At 52.1% G+C, this 25,512-nt stretch overlaps 7 protein-coding genes across 7 annotated transcripts; 2 read left to right on the forward strand and 5 right to left on the reverse strand.

Annotated features, from left to right (window-relative positions):
- Positions 1-1,373: 1,373 nt before the first annotated feature.
- QC762_306010 (uncharacterized protein) lies at positions 1,374-2,849 on the reverse strand (the record flags this gene model as incomplete). Its single annotated transcript, XM_062888895.1, has 1 exon — positions 1,374-2,849. One exon carries the CDS (start codon positions 2,847-2,849, stop codon positions 1,374-1,376), a length of 1,476 nt encoding a protein of 491 aa, XP_062744823.1.
- A 3,532-nt stretch (positions 2,850-6,381) lies between these two features.
- Positions 6,382-9,259, forward strand: QC762_306020 (uncharacterized protein; the record flags this gene model as incomplete). The annotated part of the gene is made up of 3 exons (XM_062888896.1): positions 6,382-6,780; positions 6,842-8,552; positions 8,607-9,259. 3 exons carry the CDS (start codon positions 6,382-6,384, stop codon positions 9,257-9,259), a joined length of 2,763 nt encoding a protein of 920 aa, XP_062744824.1.
- A 1,291-nt stretch (positions 9,260-10,550) lies between these two features.
- Positions 10,551-13,749, reverse strand: YME1 (i-AAA protease yme1). Its single transcript, XM_062888897.1, has 4 exons — positions 13,543-13,749; positions 12,893-13,478; positions 11,434-12,842; positions 10,551-11,373 (listed from the first exon to the last, which is right to left on the reverse strand). The coding sequence occupies exons 1-4, from the start codon at positions 13,567-13,569 to the stop codon at positions 10,912-10,914; spliced, it is 2,484 nt and encodes an 827-aa protein (XP_062744825.1). The 5' UTR covers positions 13,570-13,749; the 3' UTR covers positions 10,551-10,911.
- A 349-nt stretch (positions 13,750-14,098) lies between these two features.
- On the forward strand, positions 14,099-15,262 carry QC762_306040 (uncharacterized protein; the record flags this gene model as incomplete). The annotated part of the gene is made up of 1 exon (XM_062888898.1): positions 14,099-15,262. One exon carries the CDS (start codon positions 14,099-14,101, stop codon positions 15,260-15,262), a length of 1,164 nt encoding a protein of 387 aa, XP_062744826.1.
- Positions 15,263-15,283: 21 nt separating this feature from the next.
- On the reverse strand, positions 15,284-16,846 carry GRE2_2 (methylglyoxal reductase (NADPH-dependent) gre2). Its single transcript, XM_062888899.1, has 3 exons — positions 16,585-16,846; positions 16,502-16,522; positions 15,284-16,348 (listed from the first exon to the last, which is right to left on the reverse strand). The coding sequence occupies exons 1-3, from the start codon at positions 16,604-16,606 to the stop codon at positions 15,339-15,341; spliced, it is 1,053 nt and encodes a 350-aa protein (XP_062744827.1). The 5' UTR covers positions 16,607-16,846; the 3' UTR covers positions 15,284-15,338.
- Positions 16,847-21,056: 4,210 nt separating this feature from the next.
- On the reverse strand, positions 21,057-21,956 carry QC762_306070 (uncharacterized protein; the record flags this gene model as incomplete). The annotated part of the gene is made up of 1 exon (XM_062888900.1): positions 21,057-21,956. One exon carries the CDS (start codon positions 21,954-21,956, stop codon positions 21,057-21,059), a length of 900 nt encoding a protein of 299 aa, XP_062744828.1.
- Positions 21,957-22,610: 654 nt separating this feature from the next.
- Positions 22,611-25,196, reverse strand: QC762_306080 (uncharacterized protein; the record flags this gene model as incomplete). The annotated part of the gene is made up of 3 exons (XM_062888901.1): positions 24,241-25,196; positions 24,076-24,180; positions 22,611-24,014 (listed from the first exon to the last, which is right to left on the reverse strand). The coding sequence occupies exons 1-3, from the start codon at positions 24,286-24,288 to the stop codon at positions 22,611-22,613; spliced, it is 1,557 nt and encodes a 518-aa protein (XP_062744829.1). The 5' UTR covers positions 24,289-25,196.
- Between the last annotated feature and the right edge of the window lie 316 nt (positions 25,197-25,512).

Below are 25,512 nucleotides of genomic sequence, written 5' to 3' on the forward strand. Positions count from 1 at the left end.
TTGACCACAGTGCCTCCCATCTCAAAAGTAGTGAAACGTAAAGGTTGTATCGATTTAGCCATAAGACCGTAACCTCATTCAACGGGGCTGGAAACGGTATTGCCTTTGACTTTCACCTGGCATACCTGGCGTACAGTTCCTCGCGTTGATGCCAACACTCAATACATCGGCTGAAGGGCATTCCTAACTGGTACTTCATACTCTAACAAACCATAAACTTCATCCAAAATACCTCAAGAGTCCCCCTGGATACCCAAACCTACTTTCCGACCCCTTGCTATCCATATCAGACAACCACATTATAACCCCCAACCTCACCAACCTAAGACCCACCCCCAACCATCTCCAAAAAACCCAGCTCATTAAGCTAGATTCTGAATTCGAACCCATCGACTCACAAAAATGTATCCCAATTCCCAGAGAATTTTCAACCCAAGAACGCCAGGCACAGTAGGCAATCCTGACCGTCGCAACAACCAATTGCACCGCCGGGATGAAAACCTGCCAGTCATCAGGATGTCAGTCAGCACAGAAGGGGGGGTATATATACCCTTCGTACCATCACTAGGAAAGCCATCAAGCGAGGAGCAAGTCCTGACTGTTGGTCAGCACGGCTAAATGCTGACTGCATCGTACACAGCGGAATTTGCCTGAAGCAACTATGTCTTACTGTCGTCGGTTTTCAGCAACTGTCGAGGCACCGCAATGGGTTGTTCACCTCGTTGAAATGTTGGGCATAAGTAGTTACTACCCCTTCGTCAAAGATAGTAGTAGCCATCATGAACAGATCATCACCGCACAACCTCAGCCACCGACTCCTATCAATGCAGAGCCTTTATTCGTCATCTGCTTCCATCCTGGAAGTACCTTGGTTCACCAACTAGACACCCATCATACTCTCTCATGAAATAACACCTACGGACAACTTCGCACTTTAGACACTCAACATCACCTACGACCTTTTGCTAGGTGTAGAAACTCCATTCCAAAGCATGGTGTGAGAGGCCGTAATCCAATAATTTACATCAAACCACACCGTGTTCTTGCCACCCTCTTCAAAATCTAGATGTAAGCCTGTCTTTTGTTATATCATCATGTCCATCAAACACCAACCAATAATCAAGAATATTCTCTTCTCGACCTGCAGTCTCAAGCATAGAGTCCCCTGCCGGTTTCCATTGTCTTGCCGTCAAGTAGTTTGTAGGGCACCTAACAAGTGGAAGACGAGAATGCCCTTTATGGATTCCATGCCAGCACTCTCTTGAACAACAAAGCACACAGTCAATGCAGCCAGCCGCTGTCACATATGTGCCTGTTAATGTCTTTCTAAATGTCATCTTCTCACCCAACATCACAGCAATTCCACATCCCGATCAATCGTCATCACTCCCGTAATCAACCAAACACCCCCCACCCGGCAACTTCACCGTTTTCCTCTCCTTCTCCTTCTCCTCCTCCCACCTCTCTTGATCCATCGCCATCGCCCTCGCCACATCATCCATATTCACCATCCCCCCCGTCCCCAAATCTACCTTCAAAACCCCATTCTCATCCTTATCAATCCTGATCCCTTGCCCCCTATCCTCCATCTCCACACCCTCATCCTCATCAATCTGCCCCTCCTCGTCGGAGCTACTTTCTTCCTCCTCAACACCCCTCGTATCCTGCCCCTTCTCAAACTTAACCCTCTTCCCACCCCTCCCGCCGCCTCGACCACCCCTCCCTCTAGGACCCTTCTCAAGCGTTCTTTTCTTTTCGTTCACAGGCTTGGGTGCCGGCGGTGGCGGTGGGGGACGGGGCATCCAGTCCCCTATTTCGTGTAACGGTGGGAGGGGGCAGCCAGGTTGAATGGCGACAATCGTAGGGAATTCAACTACTGTTCTTCCGGACAGCGCATCTTTCAAATTGCTGTCCGGGGAGAGCGGGATCAAAGTCCTGCTGTTGGGCGCCTCTTTCGTGGCTTTCTTTAGGTAAAAGCTGTATTTATGGTATTGTTCTTCTGGTGTCGACTCAACAGAGGGTGCCGACGAGAACGAAAACCAGGTTGAGTCCAGCGGGTTCTGGAAGCAGTATGGTGCTGATGACCACGCTGGGGTAGACTGGCCTTGAATCGTAACGGGGATGTATTCCGCCTTCGGCTTCTTCAACGGGTTCCTCTCATCATATTCCGGATCTGCCTCGCGCACAAGACGATCCAGCTGCCCGTTATGCCAAATAACGGTATTGGTCAACGCCGAATAAAGCGGTATATTCTCCAGCGCCTTATACAGCACCTTCAATGGCTTCTGCTGCGACGAAGAATCATAAATCAACCACTCGACCTGGAAGTTTATCGCATTGGTCCTCTTATTCCACGACGTTTTATTCTCCCGCTGCCGGCTCATCCCCTTGGGCATGTACACCACCTCAATGTCGAGGTTTCTCAGCCGGCGGCGCAGTTGGGCCACGATGACATTGTGCTGGGTATTGTTCTCTACAGGCTCAAAGCTTAACCTGTCACCGTCCCATACTTTGCGAAAAAGCTTTTGTTCTTCTGCTGGGGTTGGTGGGTGTAGTTCTTTGGCGTCCATCAGCCGGCGGACCTCGACGATGTCTTGCTCGGCACGCAGACGTTCGCGCTCGATGGATGAGAGGAAGTTGAAGTCGTGATCAATACCCCTAGGGGTGCGCAGTTCGTGGATTGGCATGTATTCTCGTGGATTGCGGACGCCATCGCAGCTGGCGCGAGTCTTGTGTTTCTTGCTGCAGGCGAGAGAGCAGGTCTGGGCTTTGCATCGCGGGCAGGTATATTTCGGGGGTTCGGCGTGGCAGATAGTGCACAGGTCGGTGAGCAATGAGGAGTCGGCCATTGTAAGGGCCTATAGCATGTGGTACGCGGTATGGTGTATACAGAATGTTTGGAGCTGGAAAACTTGATGAAAGAGTTGAATCGGTGCTTGACGTTTCTGGGATCGCGTTGCGCCGATAAGCCTTATCGCAATTTTTCAGTGGGGACCGTTAGCCGGCAGGCAACGATAAGATAGGAGCATGGAACAACCCAGCCAGCCAATCTCTTAATTACACTAGCTCCCGCCTCCATTCCACAGCAATTGATTGATTGACTTTGGATCTTGAATTGACGTTGGGCTTCGATTGGCGAAACTCCGATAGAGATAGTCTGTATGTGTGAGTCTCACTTCTCATCACCCACTGCCACTTGTCAAACTTCAGAAAACGGCCACTCTTTTTATTTTCTTTCACAAAGCTCTCAACCTTGACCCCACGTGGACGCGGTGGATCGCAACGGTGCTTGGACCTTTCACCAGCCAAGCCTCTTCACGGCGCCGGCATAAGTGGCCGTTTCACACCAAATTTGACGCTATCAATAGCTGGCACTTTTATAGAGAAGATCAACTGAAGTTGAATGACAGATAATCATCACCGTCACTCCAACTCCCGGATTCTTCGGCATACCAAAAAGGTCAACTTACGATGGCCTCATGCTGCTGCTGACCAAGCAGGTTCATCGCGTAAACCAATGCAACGTCTCAAACAGGCTTAGCCAGGGGTATCCTTCCCAATTCGGACCCTCACATCTGCAGTCCCCCGCACTGCGGACAGGGACACGAAAATACCACCAGCCAGGCAGGCCTGGAAGTCCTGGCCTGTCATCGGAATGGGGTCATGTTGCTTTTTCTCGCCTTTTCTTCTCTGATGAAAATTCTTTGATTCTTCACCGCTCAATACTCCAAAAAAGGGAGAGATGCTGACGACGTGATCAAGGACCGGCAAACGAGGGACGTTGCGACTGTTTGTGATACCGTTGCGGCCCATATCAAATTCCCCGCCCCTCTTCCTCAAACAAGGGCAGCCAAGCACTTGTTCATGCGTGGGGTTTTGCGGTAGCACAGCTTGTCGGCACCGTTTGTCTCGTTTCCCCCCTTCCCGCGGGGCGCGGAGGTGGCGGGAGGGAGGGCATGGCACTTCCCGACGTCGAGTTTCCTCGCTCTGTACTCGAAACCGGGTCCTGTGTTCCAATAGCAGAGGTGTATTATGACACGGGATATGGGCGTTGGATATGAAATGTGACGACTGCTGCTTTTGGGTCTGCCGTGTCTGCCCCTCACCTAGGTTTGTCCTAGGTAAGATATATATCATGGCCTACTAAGAGGCCACCAAGACAATAAAAGCTGCGAGCTGCCGTGGGGTTGCTGTATTTTTTTCTTCTAAAAAAGTAGCCATGGTGATTGCTTCTTCGTGTTGGCTTGATTGCGACGGTGATTGACTCGAGGAAACATTGCACCAATCCGGCGCATTTCCATGTTGATGTGCCTCCGCATGATTCCTGTGGCTTGTTATCCATCAGCGATGCAACTGTGGCATCTGCACTGCAGACTGCGTTATGTTTCGTGGATCAAAGGGCAGTTCTCCTGTGCGTCTGCCGTCTTGCATAGGGTGGCTTGTCTCACGATTTGGCGGGCTTTTCGACCTATCATCCAAGTCAGTGATCAGATAGGATTCAGAGGAGGAGGAATCCCTTTCCAAAAGAAAGGACTGTATTTTCCTCGCCCTCTGCCGGTAGCGGGATCCGTCTGGCCGTTGAAAACGCCTGGACCAGTTGTTTCCCCGCTTGCTGCAAACGCTCGGAGCATCGTGCGTCTTGCGTCTTTTCGATCAGGGGTCAAAGCGTGCCCCCAGAACACAAACACATAGTCCAAAAGGTTGCATCCGCTGTTCGTGAACTTGCAGCAGGATGCGGCGCTGTTTGTTGCTGCTTTTTGACACCGCGGGGGGGAGGTCGACTCGAAACGGAAACACAACGAAGCAATACGGGCACTTTCCAGGCTACACCGAAGCACACCACCCGGCTCACCGCACCAAACAGCAGCCTGTTCTGTTCGATGCTGCTGCCGGTCCACGGGGAGCGCTGATCTCTTCGGCTTCCATCACCTCAAACACGCGGCGTCCCCGGTATCAGTGCGCCGTGTGTGTCCGTTTGCCCGTTTGCTCAGACCGCTCATGTCAGTCATTGACAGCCTGGGCCATTACGGACGTACCCATGATGATGAATTCTGATCTCCAGCTAAACTGGACTCGTCGCCAGCTTGCCATCAGTGCCATCTCTTTCGTCACCACGGCCAACCCATGGGACCCAGCTGGCTGGCTCTCACTTGCCACAAGCCCGAGGTTTCTCTTTCCTTCCTAGAAAGCGTGGCGTTGTGTAATGGTAAGACCACCCGTGGGTTAATTACAACTGGGGAGAGCGACGATCGAATCCACTCATTTCACGAAAAAGGACTCATTGTCTTTTGCCTGTCGTGCTCGCGAATGAATGAATGAATGAATGAAATAATGGATAACTTTGATTCAAGATAACGAGGTAGAGAACGGATACTGCCGTAATGAAGCATTGAGCAATCGATTCGATTTGCGGCAGAATTCAGGAATCAAGGAGAGGGATGATTCTTCTTCTGCAGCAGTCAAGAAACTGTCACTGTCACGATGGAGCAGGGGCCACTCGGGATGGCAACGGAAGTCTTGGGAACTTGTGCCATCGCATGCTTTTGCGGACCTTTTGGTAGCAATTGGCGGATCACGGCAAGTATTGGGTACAGACTTTCGAAATGAGTGGCTATCTTGATGGGCCCTGGAGCCAGGCCCCTGCTGAAAAAACCCCTGGCCGCTTTGCCCCTAGCTGCACCTGCATCGTCCACCTTATTTCCCAATTCCCCGTGGACGGTGACCACGCCTGCAGCCAGCTTCTCAGGACAGTTGAGCCTGACCTGCCTCAAGCCCTCTGATTGCTCCGTTGCATCCCTGCGAGGGGCCAGGGCCTCTCTTCAACGAGCTTGGTCGCACTTTCACTCTCATACTCTCTCCATCACGGTCCTTTCTTATCTCGTCTCCTGCCTTTGCCTACGCCTTTGCCTCTGCCTCTGGTTCTCCTCGAGTCTCTGGCTCTTGTTGCTTCCTCTCTTCTCTGAGAAGCAAGCTGTAAGTGGCAGCAGGGAGAGCAGCAGCAGCATCAGCAGCCAGTCTGTCGGGTCCAAGGTGTTTCGTTTCGCCAGCCGACAAGCTCCACGCTGAAATCTTAGCGTCCCGCGTGCCCACTCGGCCTTTTTCCCACTGCAATTGCTTCAGCTTCAGTACCTCTTCGCCGCTTCACTGCATTGGCAGTGATTGTTTCTCTTCTGTCAACAACGACGACAACGGCAGGCGCCTGTTTTTTTTTCGTTTTTTTACACGTTCCGGGCGATCACCGCTCCGGCTGTGGCTGCCCCTTGATTGAGACAAGCTCCAACCTACGCCAAAAAAAAACCCCCCCGGAGAAGCTCCAACGCTGGCGCTCCCGCGGTCGACCACTGAAGACGGATTGGCCGTTGAGTGCCATACAAACTCAAAATGGCGCCCTCTTTAACAGCCCACACTTCCTTCACCCGTCCGAGAACCAGCGACCGTGACCACCGCGACGGACGTCCTGTCACCCGTGATCAGCAAGATGCCAACCTCGTCATCCCGAGCCGCACCTCGTCCCTCCATTCCCGCATTACCCAGCCGATTCCTGGCCAGTTGAGCGCCAAACCTCAGCAGCGCACTCCCAAGACCCTTACTCATGCGTACATGGTCTGTGGTGTCGGCCGGGAGCCTTCGCAATGGGTGAAGGCTCCAACGCCCCAGCAGGGCAAGATTGGCCACATGAAGGGTGCCGTTCCTCAGTTCTGGCTTCCCGAGATTCTTGGGAGCAGTCCCAGGCTCGAGCAGGACAATGAGATTGCTCGTGCTTTGCACTCTGCTATGAGGGTATGTCATGGAAACTTTCCCCAATTTGCTGCCGGATGTGCTTATTAACCCGTTGATGTAGGCATGCTTCCCCCACGATGTCGAGATTTGCACCGGCAGAAGCCAGCCTCACTGCGTCCACCACGCCTTTGTGCTCCAGCAGGATTCCTCCCACACGCTCTACGGTATCTGCCTGCGGGTGTGGTCCCGCGCCGATGACAGGCGAGCCGAGACGATCCGCGATCTCAGGAAACGCACCGAGCCCGACTTCTACGACAACCCGGACGAGCAGTACTGGATCCCCTACTGCCTTTCGTTCCTCTCCCGCTACCCGCTGTACAACTTGCTCGGCGACTATCTGCGTGGTATGTGGATTCACTGGAACAAGGCTACTAACCTTTTTCACGCCGAGGAGGTTTCCCGAATTCTGAGTTTTCCCGCCCCTCGTCTCAACGATTTGGTTCGCATCGACATGAAGGACTATGCGCTCTGCTACCAGTTTCCTTCTTCGCCCACTGGGTTCCAAAACTTTGCCATGTGGCCCTTGTTCTGCTGTCTCTCGGTTCCCAACATTGTTGGTGTGATCGAGGCTGCCATTTCGCCCACCCGCCGCATCATTTTTGTCAGTCATTACCCAGCCATGCTCACCATGGCTGCCGAGACTGTCAGATTCTGTGTGCGCGTATATGAGTGGAGTGGTCTCTATGTCCCTGTTGTGCATGCTCGCCATGCCAAGGACCTTGTCGAGGAGCCTGGCCCGTACATCCTCGGTATCACTGCTGAGTGCAGAACGCTCTTCACTGCGCCGACAGATGCTTTGGTGGTGGATCTCGACCGCAACTTTGTGCTCACTTCCAACCCCCCCTCTGCGCTCCAGCCTAACCAGCGCACCAAGTTCATCACCCGCCTTACCCAGGCTCTGAATGGTGATGTAACACCATCGGGTGTTCCCCAGCACTTGCGTTCTGCGTACGGTGGCGGCAAGCTTGTCCCCGCGGGTCAGATTATTGTCATGCGTGGACAGGTTGAGTCTATTCAGGACCCTGAATGGTGGAATCAAGATGCCGTCATGTCGGTGATGGACCATGTGTGCGAGAAGATGGGCCGCAACACCGGCCTGAAGGCTGTTTTTGGAGGGTCGGTCAAGAAGCCACTGATGACCAAGGTTTCCATGCGGCACTTGAACGAGATTGTCCGTGAACGTAACCAGTACTCACGCGACGCGTTGGAGGCCTGGCAGGATTTTATCAACCTTAAGGGGCGGATGGACACCGAACTCGGCAAGGTCAACAAGCGGAACAACTACCTTATGGAGGAGTGCGACAATTGGAAGCAGCAGTTCCAGCGTTTCCAGGCCTTTGCTGACACCCTCACCAAGGAGACCCAAGATCTCAAGGTCAAGATTGAGACGCACAAACGCGAGAACCGTCGCCTGGGCAGTCTTATTGATCAGCAAAAGGACGACGCCGCTCGTCTTGCCAATCGTCTGGCTGGCACCGAGAAGCAGCGTGACGATGCTCTTGAGGCTCTTGTCCTCCAGCAGGAGATTGCCGAGGAGCTTGAGCGCGAGCGTAAGAGGAATCGCAAGGAGCTGTCAACGCTCCAGACCACCAACACGGCCATCTCAAGACAGCGTGACGAAGCCCGCCGTGTTGTGCTTCACCTGCGTAGCTTGATTTCTGGCCAACATCACCACATGGAGCACCTCGTCAAGACTCTGACGTCTCCCGAGGAGCTCGCTGCTGAGATTGAGGCTGGCTTTGCTGCGCAAGACGCCGTTGATGCGGTTGAAGGCATGTTGTGTATTCCCCGTTGTAAAAGAATCTTTCAGACTAACAAACGTGTAGCCCAAGCTGCTGGCGAGTCTAGCAATGACGAGCGGTTCCTCAAGAACCTGAATGCTGCTAGCAGACGAATCTCTACGCAAGCATTCATCGACGTGGCGGATCGGCACCTCAAGGACAAGACCGATGCCATCGCCCATATCATCCGGAACATTTCGGAACAGTGTCAGGCCGCTGTTGAAGGCCTCCAACTTGCACATGACGCGGAGCACGGGAGGTCGGATTCTTCGGCCTCCCGTTCTTCGCGGTTGTCGAAAAGTCGCCGAGGGAGTAATATCTCCATCGCCCGGTCCGACGACGATCGCAGCTCGGCGGCAACGTCCGATGTCAGTGATGACCATACCCTCCTCCGACCGAACAGCGGGCGGCTCTCTAGCATCCCACCCACACCGGATCTCGTTCCCAACCGCAGCAGCACTAGCATGTCTTTCGCTAGCACGGCCACGACCCCTGAGCGAGGCTCTCAGCACTACCTCCACGGACACCATGACATCCCCACCAAGATCGTCGAGGACGACGAGGACGATATCGACGGATCTCAGTCTGATGTCCACTCCGTCCCCCAGGAAGCGGGAGTCGTGGGCAAGCACTCGGAGAGCCTGATCCACAGGCCTTCTGGTGCCCGCATCAGCGCCCTTGGCGGCCTCGGTCGCTAAAGGGTAGCCGGTGATGGTGGATGTAAACAGCATGATTTTTTCAACGGCGGTCATTTGGTTCATTTGTACATTGTCTCTATACCACTTTTGCGACGAGTAGGAAGGGCTCTATTATTTCTCTGGACGACGACGATTCATTTGCTTGCGGAGAAGGGGCAAAGCATACTTGCAGCCTGGCGTTTTTATTTCTACCATTTTTTGTATTTCCCCTTATACCAACCAAGCTCCTCTTTTCTTCTCGCGATCTTTCCTAGCAACACACAGCCTAGCTTTATTCCCCATGTCAGCTGTCTTTTTTTTTCCTTAAAAATACTTACGACACTCACACTCACACACAAACTTGTTATTCTTTTTTCGAATGAATGAGGGGAGGATTGTGGAGGGAAAAAAAGAAGGTGGGGGTGGAGAAAGGCGGAGGTAGTGAGGAGTGGGAATGGAAATGAGGGAGAAAGAAAGGGGGGAAAGGGTTTAATTTTCTATCTTGATATCCATTCTGTATGTTTTTTTAGCAGCAGCTCATGAATGACCCTTTTTTTGGTAGTCTTGTTGTTGTTGTAGTAGTAGTTAGTAGGTGAGGAATGATAAGCGGGTGGATTTTTTGGTAGATTCAGTGAACTTGTGCTTTATAATGTGATCTCCAGGAACACTTTGGCCATATTGTGTTCAAGTCACCTAGACATGTTGATAGAACTATCATTTGATATCCGTCCCCTTCCTTGACAGACATGTATTTTTCTTTTCTGGAAACCTGCTGCGTTATTTGATAGACAGAACACTTGAAACTCCCCTCTCCTTCTCATCAGAATAACAACAAGTCCTTAATTGCCAAAACAAACATCTCCTTTTCACAACAGAATTGGCTTATAACTTTTCGTTCAGCATCGTCCTTTTTCAGCATAAAGTCCCCCTGCGTATATACGGCGAGTTCAAAGCAAGAAAATAACAAGCTTGTTTAGAAAGACTTGACAAAAGATTAGGTTAGACAGAGTGGCGCGAGGGGGGGTGATATTGCAGAAAAGATCCCTACACTTCAAGGCCATTGTTTTTCATGAGTGAAGAATGTGTGTTCTCTATTCTAGCTAGATATCCTGGTTTTCTTCTTCTCGCAAGTCTACAAGTCTACAAGTGCGGGCTTTTCTGCAAGTGTTGCCCTCTCTGCAAGGCTTGTAGCCAATGCAAGGCTTAGAAGCCCTGCAAGGTCTGCAAAGATGTAGGAGACTGACAAGAGGAGGTATAGATCATGCCTTTTCTGTCTGGGTAGGCATCTGACCTAAGGTAGGTAGGTATGAGACGCCTTTAAAGATCTTCTATTAAAACCTCTACCCTCACAACCTATCCACACTCATCTCAGCAGCCATTCTCATCTCACAACTTACATATACATTCGCTCATCTCATCTATGACCATTTTAAAGACCGCTATGGAAGAGTGTAGTAATGTATGCCTCACCCACCACCTCATTTGGTGGGGAAGGAAAATGTATCAAAGAAGACAAAAGAAACCAATAAAAGGACAGTGTAATCACAACTCATCAAAACGCCATCAATGCCAATCCATCCACCCACCAACCACCCCGCCTGATTGTTTCCCTATCGTTCCAATCTACGCTATCGAAAAACACACCCAACCAACCCATTATCGTTTCATCTTCTTCATTTCTCCTCCGATGACGTCCTCGCTGGCGCTGGTGGTGGCGGAGCAGGCGGTGGTGGACCGCCACTCCCACCATCACCATCATCACCCAGGCCTGGCAGAGGCAGACCTGGCTCCAAGGGATCGGTTGGTGCTGGCACCGTCATGGGGCCAACGGGCACAGCAATACGGTCCGTGAGCTTCTCGCCGCGGAGGACCTTGACTACCTCGTCGTGGTCAAGAGTCTCGTACTCGACAAGAGCCTTAGCCAACAGGTCGAGTTCCGTCCTCTTCGACAAGAGCAGCGCACGGGCGCGGGCATAAGAGTCATCCAGGACCTTCTTGACCTCGGACTCGACCATGGCGCGGGTTTCCGAGCTGAGTTCATTATACTTGCGGAGGTATTCAACGGGACCAAGCTTGGGCGACATGCCGAGCTGGGCAACCATGTGCCAGGCGGTGCGAGTGGCACTGTCAAGATCCTAGGTAAATGTGTTAGCACTTCAGACCGGGTCCAACATGAACGCGGCGGGTACACTTACAGCACTAACACCGCTAGTGACAAACTCGCTGCCGTACACGATCTCCTCTGCAACCTTGCCACCAAGGGCACGGTCGATCATGGCAAGATAATCTCTTACAGTGTAAGAGTACTTATCCATTTCCGGGAGGAAGGCGGTGTGACCCAAGCTTTGACCGCGAGGCAAGACTGTGACCTTGTAGAGATGGCTACCGCCCTCTTGCTTGTTAAAGAAAGCAACAAGGGCGTGGCCGGCCTCGTGGTAGGCAGTCATCTCCTTTTCCTTGGGAGTGATAACCATGCTCCGCTTTTCAGCGCCCATGATGACCTTGTCCTTGGCCCATTCCATATCCTTCTGCGTGACGACCTTGTTCTTGAGCTTGCTGGCGTGGATGGCGGCTTGGTTGACGATGTTTTCAAGTTCAGCGCCAGAAAGACCAGAGGTACGGCCGGCAATGTCCTCCATACGCACATCGGCAGCCATCTTGATCTTCTTGGCGTGGTGCTTGAGGATGGCAATGCGGCCTCGGACATCGGGGAGAGAGACGACGACATGACGATCGAAACGGCCAGGACGAGTCAAAGCCTTGTCGAGAGATTCGGGGAAGTTGGTGGCCGCAATGACGATAACGCCGCTGTTCTGAGAGAAACCGTCCATTTCGGTGAGAAGCTGGTTCAGCGTCTGCCGGACATAGGTAGCATCGCGAGAGTTACGCTTGCCGCCAATAGCGTCCAGCTCATCAATGAAGACAATGGAAGGAGACTTGGCCTTGGCCGCATTGAAGAGCTCGCGGACACGCTTGGCGCCCACGCCGACATAAATCTCGTCGAACTCACTGCCAGACATGAAGAAGAAGGGCACACCAGCCTCACCGGCAACAGCCCGAGCCAAGAGAGTTTTACCAGTACCGGGAGGTCCGACAAGCAACACACCCTTGGGGAGCTTACCACCAAGTGTGTTGAACTTGTCGGGGTTGCGCAGGAAATCGACCAGCTCCTGAAGTTCCTCCTTGGCCTCATCGCAGCCGTGAACGTCTGAGAATCGAGCCTTTTGGTTTTCGGCCTTGGCCTCCATAGTGTCAACCTTGGCACCAGGTCTCTTCAGCGAACTAACTGTTTCAACGACCATCGTCATAACCACGAGACTGACGTAGGCGCACAAACTGAACCAGAGCATAAACTTAAACCACCGGAAAGCAGCGCTACCGAACGATTCGTCGACGATAACATGAAGCGCACCGCCCTTTCCAGTAACGCCAGCAGAGACAGCGACATTGCCGCCGTTGCGCTGAGCGGCAATTGCTTGTCCAGCAGCTGCAGCCTGCTCACTGATTCCCGCAGAGGCCTGACCGGCACTGCCAAGTGTTCCAGCAATCATGGCAAGCGCCTGGTTATATGCTTGCGTGGCACTTTCGTTGGCAGCAAAGCGTCCTGTGGTAAAGTTAGCGTAGTCAACATAACCTTGAGAGGGAAAGACATACCAGACTGATACCGTTCCACTACTATGGCAGGCATGTTGGCCTTGAGCAAGAGCTGGTAAAAGCTGGCCTGGGTAGGTGCGCTTTGGGGATTCCGGTTGGCGGCAGCCTCGGTGCGAGAAAGGAGGTGGTGAGGAACCAAGTTGGAGTTACCAAAAGACCGATACTGAACATTTCGAGGCGGGAGAGCATCGACCGTCTTGAGCGCAGGCCAGGAGACAGACTGCATACGGATCGGGGGGCGAGTGGTGCTCATGAAGCGAAGACCGGGGACGGTGCCGACGGGTCGACGGGCCATCAGGGCAGCGTGAGAGCTGCGGATGAGGGGGTTCGCCATAGCGATGGAGCCGGGAGACATTGTAGATAATACCGAGAGAATGTTGGTAGACGATACATTTGCCTGAGAAGATGTTTCAAGAGCGAGCTTTGCCAGTGGAGCGTTGCGCATGAAGCTAGGAAGCTTGGTCGTCGAGGATGTCGGGTTTGGTACAGGAGCAGCCGAGACACGGGCGTGCTGCGTCGTCGAGGAAAGGACGGCCAGGGACTTTGTGATGGACGGCCACAGTTCCGACGTCGCCGCTGCGATGCTCTGAAGATTACGGCATCACGTCAGTGGAAGGTCAAGATGGAAGGTGGGAGGCGGGGCATCATACCGGCAGCCCACTTGCGTGGAGAGCCATTGCTGTTGTTGTTGCGACCACTCTCACTCTAACAGCAACTGTTCACGTCCCCTAACAAAAAGGAATGCGGGATGAGATTGGAAGACAAACTCGAAGATGATGCAAGGCCAGACGTTGGGAAACATCTGCTCAGCGCCGGCTGGCCACTCAACACTCGGTCCCTCAACGGCAGGCCTTGGCAGTGGCCAGAGCACCCTGAGCCACCCGGCTCCACCACCCCGGTATTTCCCCGTTGGATGGCCCACTCTTTTCGGCAAGCTACACGTGACCTGGCGTTGCGCCTTCTCGTCCCTTACTCGCGTTTCGCGTCTGAGTCCAGCTCACACACGAAATCATGTCTATGAACTGATGGCCATTAACGACGGTGTTTTTGTCACAGAACCTTGGAATTGAATGAGTTCACTTACTTTCTTACATTCTTCCCTTACTTATTTAACTTGGTTAATATCTCAGCTTTCATCACAACTCTCACCTCACTTGCACTCAACATCTTCACTCAATCCCGACTCATAGGGGCAGCATCGCTACAATGAACTGCTCCATCGAGCAAGCCCTCCTCTCCCTCATCCCAACCCACAACGCCGCCCTCCCCCCACAACTCACCGAGCTCGCCAGCTCCCTCCTCGCCCAATCCCGTCACAAAGCCAGCACCCTCAAAGCCGAAGAGGAGATCGCCCGCCCCTACGCCTGTGCCCACATCGCCTGCGAAAGACTCAAAACCACCCTCAACTTGCCCCCTATTGAGCCCCGGCCACCCATCCCGCCACGCATCTACAAACGCCTCTACAGCCATCTCGATAAAATCCTCCCATCTGGCACTGGAACCCCAGGGCGAGGGACACCAGCTCGCGGTGGTCTTGAAGGTCGTGTCCGCACACCGAGTACAAAACTAAGAGAACAACTTGCGCCGCTTGGTACCTCACCACAAGCAAGCAAAAGCAGGCCTCTACCAGGGAGAACAACTCCAAGCAAGGAGAAGTCGCTAGCGGACTTTCGGGACAGTAACGCAGATGGCACGCCTTCAAAGAAGAAGTTAGGGACCACCCCCCAGTCAAAAAGAAAGCCACCACCTTTACCGTTATGGATCCGGCCAACGCTGCGGTTTTTATGCAAGGAACTCGGCCCAGCCAGTATCGGCCCTATCGTGGCCTCCGGGATTGAGTCTATCGTTTGTCCCAATGGCAAACCGACAGAGGACGAGTGGGTGAAAATCAACCTGGTCTCGTTACTCGGTGCTCTGTATCTGTTTGTCTGGCGAGGCATTACGTTTCCCGGCCAAGATCTGGATCAGTCGACGTACATCAAGTTCCGGAAGCAACTCGTGGCTACTTTGAATAGAGCCAGGAAGGAGGTCGAGGTCAATGTTAAGGACGGTGATGCTGAGAAGGCGTGGGAGTGGTGGTATGATGTCAAGCTCAAGGATCTGGATATGTCTGCCTTGGTGATCAACCGTCATGGTTGGTTGGAGTTGGACTGGGCAAAGGGCGTGCAGGATTTTGTGCATATGAATGAAGAACGAGCACGGGATGATGAGGAGGATGCAGAGAGAGAAGAGAGGAACGCGGAACCCGTCCAGCTCAGGCGGGCGGATACGATGTTCCAGGAGAGATACGACTTTCTCACTGACAGGAAAAGGAAGGCGTATGCTGAGTGGAAGGAGGGGATCATGAAGAGGATCAAGGCGCAGGGCTGAGTCCCGCCATCCATCACGATCCAGAATTTATAACAATATCACATACTGTATTCCAACGCTATCAACGGTGTTATATCTAAGCAGAAACCTCGACCCTCTTCAAACTCCTCACCGTATCAACAATGCTCCTCTCTAAGCCAATCCACTCAATCCCCAACAACCTCGTCGTCTCACTATTATCATACCCAAACCTCTTATCCTCCTCCGGCAATTCTCCCCCCTTGACCCCCTCCTCCGGCAATTTCTCCTTATCCTCTGGAAAGTTCTTCCTCAACACCTCCGCGATTTGAGCGTTGGAAAACCACCCCGAAACAACAAACAGCCTCTTCCCAGCTACCCCCTCCACAAGCCCTAACCCAGCCCTTACGTGAGCAGTCGCCACATCCCGTACATCAACCCAGATGTAAGCCTGGCCCGTCGGGGGTATCTCCCCCTTCCACTTCCCCTTGATGGCATCCACGATCCTCTCATTAGAAGTGTTAATCGCCTCGAGGGTAGCAAGATGGTGGACCACCGGCCCGAAGACCATCGGCGGGTTGATGGTGACCAAGTCAAACTTTGCGTCATTCTCCTTGTTCTGCACAAACTCCCAGGCGGCCTTTTCCGCCAGGGTCTTGGAGGCGCGGTAGGCGGTTGCTGGGTTGCGGTGGATGTCATCTATCGTGACCGGGTTCCATGATTTTTCAGAAAAGACGGTGGAGGGGTCGGAGACGTGAGCCTCGTTGATTATAGCTGCAAAGGAGGAGGTCACGACGACGCGGCGGACGGAGGGGGCGAATTTGGTAATGGCGGAGAGGATGGAGGTTGTGCCGATAAGAGCGGGGTCGATGAGCTCTTTCTTTGGGTCGTTGAATTTGAAGTGGAAGGGGGAGGCGGTGTGGAGGACTACTTCGAGGCCGGAGCCGTGGGTTTGGAGGACCGAGTCGAAGGCGTTGGGTTGGGCGATGTCAGGGACTATGGCGACGGTGAGGTAGCCGGAGGTGGTTTGGGAGGGGTAGGCGGAGGTGATGGCGTCGGCTTTGGATTGGGAGCGGACGGTTGTGATGACGGTGTGAGAGGCGGAGAGGAGTTGGTCGAGGATGTGGGCTGTGGTGTTGTTGTTGTTAGTAAACTGAGCGCCGGGATGGTTGATCGGAGCTGGTCCGGCCCGGGGAAGACTCCACCGCCGGCAACGGATCCGACCGTGTGTGTGTGTGTGCGCGATGAATCTTCAAGCGTGGTGATGATGAGATCACATACCTGCAATGAAGCCGGAGCCGCCTGCAGTCTATGTCAGTATATGATGCATGCCATCAAGAGATCAAAATCACTGAGCCGCTCACCAGTCAACAGAACCTTGGTCATTTTGATCGATTTCTTTCTCCTCACGTTTCCCTCTTCTATTTGTGTGCGTATCGTGATGCTCAAGTGACGCTGCTGATGAGAACTCAAGCAAGTGATGAGGCAATGACGATGTGTTTATATTTATACCCATGTACATCACCACTCCCTCCTCAACCCCGCGTTGCCTTTTTCCCCCCACCAAATGCTGCAGTGGGGTTGATTTAGCCCGAGATGTTTGTTCGGCACAATTCGCAATCGCACACCATCATCGCATTGTTCTTCCTTACGTGATCAGCGTTGGGAAACAATGTCCGGTTGTTATCTCCGGTCGACATCTCTTCTTTTGGACACTATGACGAGGAAAAGTTGACCCGGTGAGCAGCATTTGCAAGATCTGTGAGCTGGGGTATATCGAACTACCTGAATAACCTCCTGTCATCTCATCATTCATCACCCATCGCCTATCCTTCTCCAAAATGAATAAAGAAGCGACCGGACATATCGCTCTTCTTATTTCACAACATATCGTGGAAATAAGCCTTCACGACACCGAAGAAATCCGACCAACACATCCAGTCATATAACCCTAACACTGCTTCTCCCCTTTTACCCCTGATCACCACCATACAGTCAGAAATACCATCCCAAACCATCACATACGACCATACCCACCAGAATACTCGGCATCCCGTCCGCTCTGCCCTAGATAAACTGGTGAGGGCCGAACCAGTACTCAGGTGGGTGACCACTGGGGAATCCTCGGTGTTGTATGTATTTTTCCTATTTTTTTTTTTCCTCAGTCTCATTGTCTACACATGAACTCATCTCCTGACCCAAACCGTCACATACGACCACACCCAGCTGGAAATACGGCATCCCGTCCGCTCTGCCCGAGTCAAACAGCTGAGGGCCAGATCAGTACTCAGGTCGGTGACGACTGGGGAATCCCTGGTGTTGTATGTAATCTTTTGCCGGAATCTTCTATTTTTTTTTGGGTGATTCTGGTTGTTTGTTGTCTTCATTTCCTGTTGCGTTGGAAGACAAGAGTCTCTTGAACTCAAACTCGCTGCGTTTCTACTACCGTCATCATCAAGCGGTAAAGCGCGAGATGAAGTATTCTAGTCTCGTGTCCACTGACGTGCAGGGTCCTTGGTAGTGGAATGGCTAGTCGAGTTTTTGTTAGAATTTATGTGGCTTTGTGGTGTCCTTGACGATGTTTCGAGTTGGTTGAATGGAAAAATAAATTTCTTTTGATTTGACAGTGTTGTTCCTGCTGAGCTCGACCACTTCTACTGTTGTTGTTGTTGTTGTTGTTGTTGTTGTTGTTGTTGTTGTTGTCAGAGGTGGCTTAGTATCTGTGCTTTCGTCTTTTGACATCGGAGTTTGTGTCGAGGTCTCATTTGCAGCCTCATTCTTTGGAGGTGCAAATGTGAGTGATTTGAGGAGTTCATCGGGCTTCATCAAGGAAATACGCTTGTGGAAATCGGACCATGATCCATTGCCGGAGTTCTTGAAGGCGAGGCACTGGAGGCGCAGTGTCTCATTGGTTATCCACTCCAGATCTTTGCGGTGTGATGCATTCTTCTTGACTCTCTGGTCGAAGCAGCTCTGCAGAGGTTCGAGAATTAATGACAGAATAATGATGATAGCGCCTAGAGCCAATGCGAGGGATAGTCCGAATGTACTAAAAGAGGTATGTTGCCGGCTTTGTATCTTTTGCAGTCGACTAGTCAGCGCATCAAATGCCACCAGCAAGAGAGAATGGTGAACCTTGCCTGGTTGTAGCACATGTCGCGCTGATAAGAGCTGTTCGGCAAGACATGATATGAATCAAGAACAGAGTCTTTCGGCCCAGTGACTGCTTCCACCACCGCAAGCTGCAGCTCAAAATGACCATATATTTGTGACGTCTGTTTTCCGTTGATGGTCGTGTATCAAGGGTATCAATCCGGAACGCAGAGTCCGGTAAGAGAGCAGACGATCCACGCCTAGAAAAACGACCTTTTCGTACGGGGGTAGGCAATCAGAGTGCTCTCGATGATATCAAGACGCCACTCGAAAAGGCTCATTATATCGGCAGAAGATTCAACCTCATCTTCGAGTTGAAACGCGCCGGTTCTCACATTGAGCCAGCTACCAAGCTGCCCACAACGGCCGTTTGGAGGAGGGGAGCCTCAGCAAATCTGATACTGCTGGGCACAACCCAAGGGCGACGCGGCTTCCCGGAGTTTGTAGAGCTGTATTGTGGTATTGGTGCCCCTGTGGTCAGTGCCACGTACGACCGACGCAGGGAGATCCGCCTGGTACCATTCATCTTGATAAAGCCCGAGACTGTCGGCGCCGTTACCGACAAGCAAAATGATGGAAACATCGGCATCAGCGCGTTGTAAAGCTGGGATGGGATAAAAGTCGGAGATCTTTGGCACCGTGATTCCGTTCCTATTGATAGCGCCCATCACACTGTGTTTAACATGTATCAGTTATGTCCATGGTTTCCACAGAGGTTGCAGCTCATATAAGACTTGGAGGAGACCCAATCCCGTGCTCCCAGTCGCCTAGCTGAAGATTCTAGGATGTCACGCTCGGAACCTTCAAAGTACAATTCATCTCGCTGTTTGGATCTACGGGCGAATCACGTGGAAGATATGTCAAACCGTAGTAATACGCTGGGAAGTTCTCTTGAATATCGGTTTTGTATCCTTCGGTCCGAAGTGGCGCACAATGGGCAACAGTCCGGGACAGCAATCGGTTCTTTTCCGGCGAGTTAATGCCGAGATGATCGTGACTGTCGATATAACCGGTATTGAGAATTATGTTCGACGACTCATTTCGACATATCCCATCACTGAAAGGACACGGCGCATTGGTGTCTTGCGATAGGGCTAGCCGTGGAACGACAAACGAGTTGCAGGATGAGCCAGCACTGCATCCTCCATAGTTACTGAAATTATAGCACTGTTGAGCATAATTCGTGGCGGTGTTGGCCTTTCTTACACTCGCATCCACTGCTGCACTGAAACTGCCGGGAGTGGATTCTCTCAACCTGACAAGGGAACAATTTGAACCATCAAGTAAAACCTCGTGGCTGCTCGATGTTGCAAGGTTAGAAGAGAAGCCACTTGCGAGGGCGAGTCCGAAAGCACAGAGGAAAGCAGAGAAGAAAGCCGGAAGCACCCTTATGATGGAATGTTTTGCTCTGTCGCGCCGGAAGAAAGCCAGCTGACTAAGTGTCCAAAGACCACTCGCTGGGGAGGCCGAGTTTCGTAAGGTGACTTGGCATTGGTGGTGAAAAGCATCGTGAGGTGAAGCATCAGAGTAGTATCGATGGAACAAGATGCGTCAGAAGCGAGAAGATATAATGGTGACAAAAAAGGCTGTGAATGCTATCACGAGATTGCTGTGCTCTCTGTCAGCGTGAGTGTTGCTCCCGATACCGGGCCATGAGACTAATTAATCCAAGATCCTAGGCCAACGCAGTAATTGTCGGCTACCCCGAGACTTTGCATGGCCATTCTAGTGGTTTGCTAGAACGAAAAAGGACCGCACAGAGTATGAGACTGGTGTAGGAAACAGTTACTCGGTAGTTGCCCAAGTTGTAAGCTTTGTTGCGAGCATTATAAAGCATATCCTGACTGACAGGCTGTTGGATGAGGGGACGAACTTCAACAGAGGTAAGGATCAACCCGCACCTCGTGTCAAATAGCGTTGATGGGGGCAGGCCGGGGTATATGCAGCCCTTTGAAATGTAGGAAGTCAAGGCGCGATGTCTTAACGCGGGATGGTTCGGATTTGACTCCGAGGCTGAGGGCAGAGGAAAATGTGTTAATTGCCTGGAGAGTTCCGCGTCTTGTCCATTTATCTCTGTGTCAGACACCTGATATGTGCCGGATGCCAATCCTTAACTGTCACCCCGTCATCATCACGTGTCTCCCGGGTAATCAGCCCCAGTTTCTTCGATGACTGGCCGTCGAACTTCTGGGAGTACGTTTACCTTTGCACATTGGTCAAGTGGTTGTGCAATGATCATCGGGGTTCTGGACATCACAGATTCGAAACCTGCCCGAAGTAAACCCCTTTGCACCCCGGATTTCCGTAGCTGGTCACTCTCCTTCTTCCAAGGGTATAAGTCTGGCCAGTGAGCTTTTTAGTCAATCAGACTGGCCAATCCTCTCTTTTTATCTCTCTGTGAAGAAGAGTACAAAACAGAAGAATCACCAATTACGGGCATTAATTATGCCGCCAAGTCCACACCTGTAAACCCAGCCACGTTGTGAACAAATCAATGAAGACTGGAACGTCAAATTCCAGACCTTAAAAGATAGTTGAGAGGAGTATTAAATATCCTTTAAAGCCTAAGGGTTTGGTCACAGTCTCTACATAGCGTGCCAGTTCCCGCGCCTATCTCACACCATCACCACCCCATTAAAATTCAGTCCTCCCACCTTCGCACCGTCTATCTCCATACCCCTCCTCAATGCTTCTTGTCCTCTTTCTCCTCCGCCCTCCTCACCAAGATATCAAATCTCTTAAATGCCATCCCACCCTCAATGAAGCAACTCCCCATCCACAACCACCAAACCCCACTCCCCCTTTCCACACCAAATTTGCTCAGTCTACTTCTCTCCAACCAAGCCGCCTCGGAGATATGAATCACAATCACCGGCCAAAAAATCGTCTTTGTCAACCACATCCATCCTTGATGGCCCCCAAACGGCCAAAACGCATCCAGAATCCACTCCCGCCCGTCCAGCACCTCCAACTTCACAGTTGCCACAAAGTTAAAATAATAAAACAGCACCGCCAAGAAGATGACCCAGTCGAATGGTCGGGGAGGCATATACTCCCTCACCACAACCCCCTTCTCCTCCTTGCCGTCCTCTTCCGCGGGGGCCTCGAGACCGAGACCGACCCTGGCTTGGTGGGTCATGTCGACAAGCTTGACGCGGCGTTCGGCCCAGTTGGCGAGTTCAGGCTCGAACTTGATGTAGTGCGTCCTTCCAGTGTGAGGTGTCTTCACAGTCATGAACTGGAGGTTGATGTCCACCATTTCCGGGTCGCGGGCCTCATAGTCGTTGAGATTGTTGAAGTGCTGGAGGATGTGCTGGAGGTCGAGGCGGTGGTCGTTGTTCATGTGGGAGATGGTGCGGACTTTTTGGGAGACGGGAATGAGCTCTTCGTCGGCCATTTTGGCGTTTTGCTTCTTGCCCAACTCGAATCTAAAATTGGTAGAGGTGGGTGTGAATCTCAGGGAGACAGAGGGCGGAAATGACAGACCGACGTTGAGTTTGAGATGGGCTGCCAAGGCGGGCTGAGCCGAGTGGTGGGGCATTGGAGACGCAAGGGAGTTCGTCTGATAAGATAACCCCGCCATCACCACCCCATCGTCGTTCCTTCCCCCAGTTGATATGTGCACCTTCCCACACTCAACCCTTGCTCCTTCCCAACAAGCAGAACCACGGTATATATATTAGGTCGACCATGTACCTTCCAACAGCAGCTCTGAAATCTTGATCAGGGCGCCACTTGTTGGTCAGGACAAATGGTCAAGGTGGAGGAGCTGCTGTTGGCCCCCCCCCCCGCCGGGGGCTTGCAACCGATAGCCCCCGAGTTCGATCCGAAGCAAAACCACCCGGTTTTCGCAGCCGGCCACCTCCCTCAGACAACTGAGGGGGTTGGCCGGTGAGCTTTTTGACCTTTTTCTCTCTCCCGCCATTCGACATCCTCTATGTAATCTTGGACTACTCAACCAGCTCAGTTATTTTGATGTTGCCCTTCGACTTTTGAAGTAGTGGGATGCTCTTCATAATTTGTTATTATTACAAGTAGATCGCCATTCCCAAAATACACACCCGGCAATTAGCACATACAAACGAAATCGTACGTGTTCAACGCAGCGTGGTATCTTCCTCATTCTATTCAAGCCAAACCAGACAAGCCATATATTCCCAGGCAAAACGAATCTTTATACATCGCGACTTGACTGGAAAACCATCTTAAACCCTCATATAATACACACCACTCAATCCTAGCCCCTCTCCGAACCTGACCGTTTCTTGCTCCGTCCACCCAACATACTATCCTCCTCCTCCTCATAGCCCCCACTTCCACTCCCACTCCTACTACCATTCCCACTTTCATTCATACTCCCCCTCCACCAAACGCCACCAACACTCCCACTCCCACTCCCACTCCCACTCCCACTCCTTTGCCAATCCCAACTCTCCCATCCTCCAGTCGTACTCTCCTCCCAACTAAAAGTCAACATACTATTCCCCGACCCCTCTGAATCATAACTCCAGTTATTCGACAACCTACTCCCCTGACTCCCCTGCGACCTCGGTCCAATCCCCTGCCAATTACTACCACTATACGTCAAAACCTCATCAATACTCGGCATATGACTCAATCTCTGCCCCCCTACTCCCCCAGCCCCCGCCAAAACAGCCTTATTCATAAACGGCCACCCTAGGTCACTAATATCCACCCCCTGCTCAAAGTCACTTTCGCTTCCAACAACAGTACTATTCCCAACACTAACATCACTCCACGGCCTCCTCAACCCCTCCTCTTGCAACCCCCCGTTGCCCCCCGCCATCACATCCTCCAGTTCAGCTTTACCTCCATCCAAAACCTCCAATCCCCTGCCCCTTTCCACATCATCCCCTCTCCCTTTTTCAGTATCCTCCTCCCCAACCCTAATAGAACTAATCCTACTCACGCTACTAATCCTCTTCAGATGAGGCGGCATAGTATGCCGGCTCGCCACAAAAGTACTCGTGTTCCCAAAACTTGACGTGGTTCCTCTCGACGCCATGTCCCTCGACCAACCACCACCACCACCACCACCCAACAACCCGCCGCCGCCCCCCCTGCCCCTCCTACCCAGCAGCACCCTAATCGCAGGAAGAGAAGTAACAATAATGCTAACCCCCACCTCCAACCCAGTCCAGATCAACGCATTCGTATAATCCCACGTCGGATTAACACTATCCCCAAAATCATACAAAGCCCACAACCTCACACAGCTCGTAATAAGCGCAAAAATCCCAAGCGAGAACATAACGATGATGCAGATTTTGGACCGGACATTCACATTTAGTTTGATCAACAGCGGAAGCGGCATGACAAGGATGACAATGTCCTGCGCGATGCTGAACGCGGCGGTGGTGTACCCCAGCGCGTTGATATCGAGGCAGGAAAAGGGGCCGAATTCACCTTTTCGCCAGCCTTCCCAGATGAAGGAGATGGGGGCGCACTGGAAGATTTGACAGAAAACAAAGATCAGGCCCGAGAGGCCGACCCAGGTCATGACGACGAGGGTGATGGTGCGGAAGTGGAGTTGGGGGAAGATGCGGAGGTAGAAGCAGAGGATAGAGATTTTGGTGAGGGCTAGGATGACGAGGTAGAAAGTTTCGGCCATGTAGAAGAGCTGTTTTCCCTCACGGTGTCAGCTTGATGTGGGGTCGTGGAATTGAAAGGAGGTAACATACCTTGAGGGCGGTGCCGAGGGCGTTGGCGTCGACGGTCCAGATGTCCACTCCGAAGGCGGCGCCGGCGGCGGTGCAGCCTACGGCTTCGAAACCGATGTAGAGTCCCTTTTTTGTTTTATCAATCATGAGGGAATGGACAACGAAACGGAGGGGGGGGATGTTTACCACAACAATCATCATAACCCAATCGTCCACCTCGAATTTCCCGCCCATCCACCACCGTGAGTACAACCGGAGCAAAACACACACCAAAGCCAGTATCTCAACCGACAGCGGCACCAGCAGGTGTATCTTTCGGGATCGTTGAGGCTTCCCGCAGGCTTCCCAGGCGCCGCGGGCAGTCTCTTGTTGTTGTCAGTGCGAGCACGAGCGAGCAGCGACGTATCAGCCGAGCCAAACAAAAGAAGCCAAAGTGAACAAAACACTAGAAAGGGGAAGAAAACTAACCAATACCCTCCTCCATCGTACACCGCCTCCTTACACACCCCAACACCCTCGTATAATGACCCTCATCATCCGAGCACAAGCACACCTGATCCTCCTCCCCCATCCCTCTCTTCCCATCCAGACACTCTTTCGTCACATTAGTAAGCTCCACCACACAACCCAGCGCGCACAAGGGTATGTTCTCGCTCAGCTGAGCGATCAGGTCTGTTGTTGTTGTTGTTGTTGTTGTTGTTGTTGTTGTTGTTGTTGTGTTGGGTGGTGATAAGTCTTGGGGTTGTTGTCCAGAGACAACAATATCTGTCTGTGAGAGGAAGTTCGATGGTGGAAGGGGCCGGGGTGGTGCTGATATTGGGAGGAGTTGATGGAGTAATGCTCGTGGTAGGGACTGCGGCGGGGGTTCCTGTTGAGGGAAAAAAGAATGTGGGAGAAACTGGGGGGTTGCTTCGCTGGGGGCCGGGAGGATAAGAAACGTTAGTAATAGAAAAGAGGAGGGTATTGAAAGCAAGGGAGAGGTTGGTAGTGGTTTCATCTTGGATACCTAGGTAGGTATGTCCAGTCGTTAGCCTTTACATGAAAAGGTTGAAGAACTTGGCCAAGAGAAAAAGACAGACAGTACGACGGCGAAAAAAACACATGACAGAGAGAGAGAGAGAGAGAGAAAGAAAAGAGCTAGATTTGCCCAGCTGGGCACACACACCTCCAAAGTCATTCCCCATTACTAAGACACATCTATCGATGACTTCAGGGGCGGTCGAGTTACCCCTTAGTGTGGCCTGTCCGGTCGTTTTCAAGGCCAAAATGCAGTCTGACAAGTGCTAGTTGAGCACATTGGTGTTTTTGTTGACGTTGGGCTCTTCCGCGGAGGGTGAGCTGATATTAACACACTGGTGAAAGCTTGATCCATGATAAGATGATGGGTGAGAGAGGTCATCATCATCTTTGCCGTCCGACGATGCAAAGCATCCACAAGAGAATTTGGGGGATGAAGAC

The sequence above is a fragment of the Podospora pseudocomata genome, chromosome 3 (genome assembly GCF_035222375.1).
Source record: "Podospora pseudocomata strain CBS 415.72m chromosome 3, whole genome shotgun sequence".
Lineage (NCBI taxonomy): Eukaryota > Fungi > Ascomycota > Sordariomycetes > Sordariales > Podosporaceae > Podospora > Podospora pseudocomata.

Excerpts from the sequence above, each read along its gene's own strand:
- YME1 (XM_062888897.1), bottom strand. The coding sequence starts at position 13,569 with ATGGCTCTCCACGCAAGTGGGCTGCCG. Across the intron at positions 13,479-13,542 it reads TCCACGCAAGTGGGCTGCCG|AGCATCGCAGCGGCGACGTC; the intron begins GTATGATGCCCC and ends CGTAATCTTCAG. Across the intron at positions 11,374-11,433 it reads TCACTAGCGGTGTTAGTGCT|GATCTTGACAGTGCCACTCG; the intron begins GTAAGTGTACCC and ends ACATTTACCTAG.
- GRE2_2 (XM_062888899.1), bottom strand. The coding sequence starts at position 16,606 with ATGACCAAGGTTCTGTTGACTG. Across the intron at positions 16,523-16,584 it reads GACCAAGGTTCTGTTGACTG|GCGGCTCCGGCTTCATTGCA; the intron begins GTGAGCGGCTCA and ends CATAGACTGCAG. Across the intron at positions 16,349-16,501 it reads CGGCTCCGGCTTCATTGCAG|CCCACATCCTCGACCAACTC; the intron begins GTATGTGATCTC and ends ACAACACCACAG.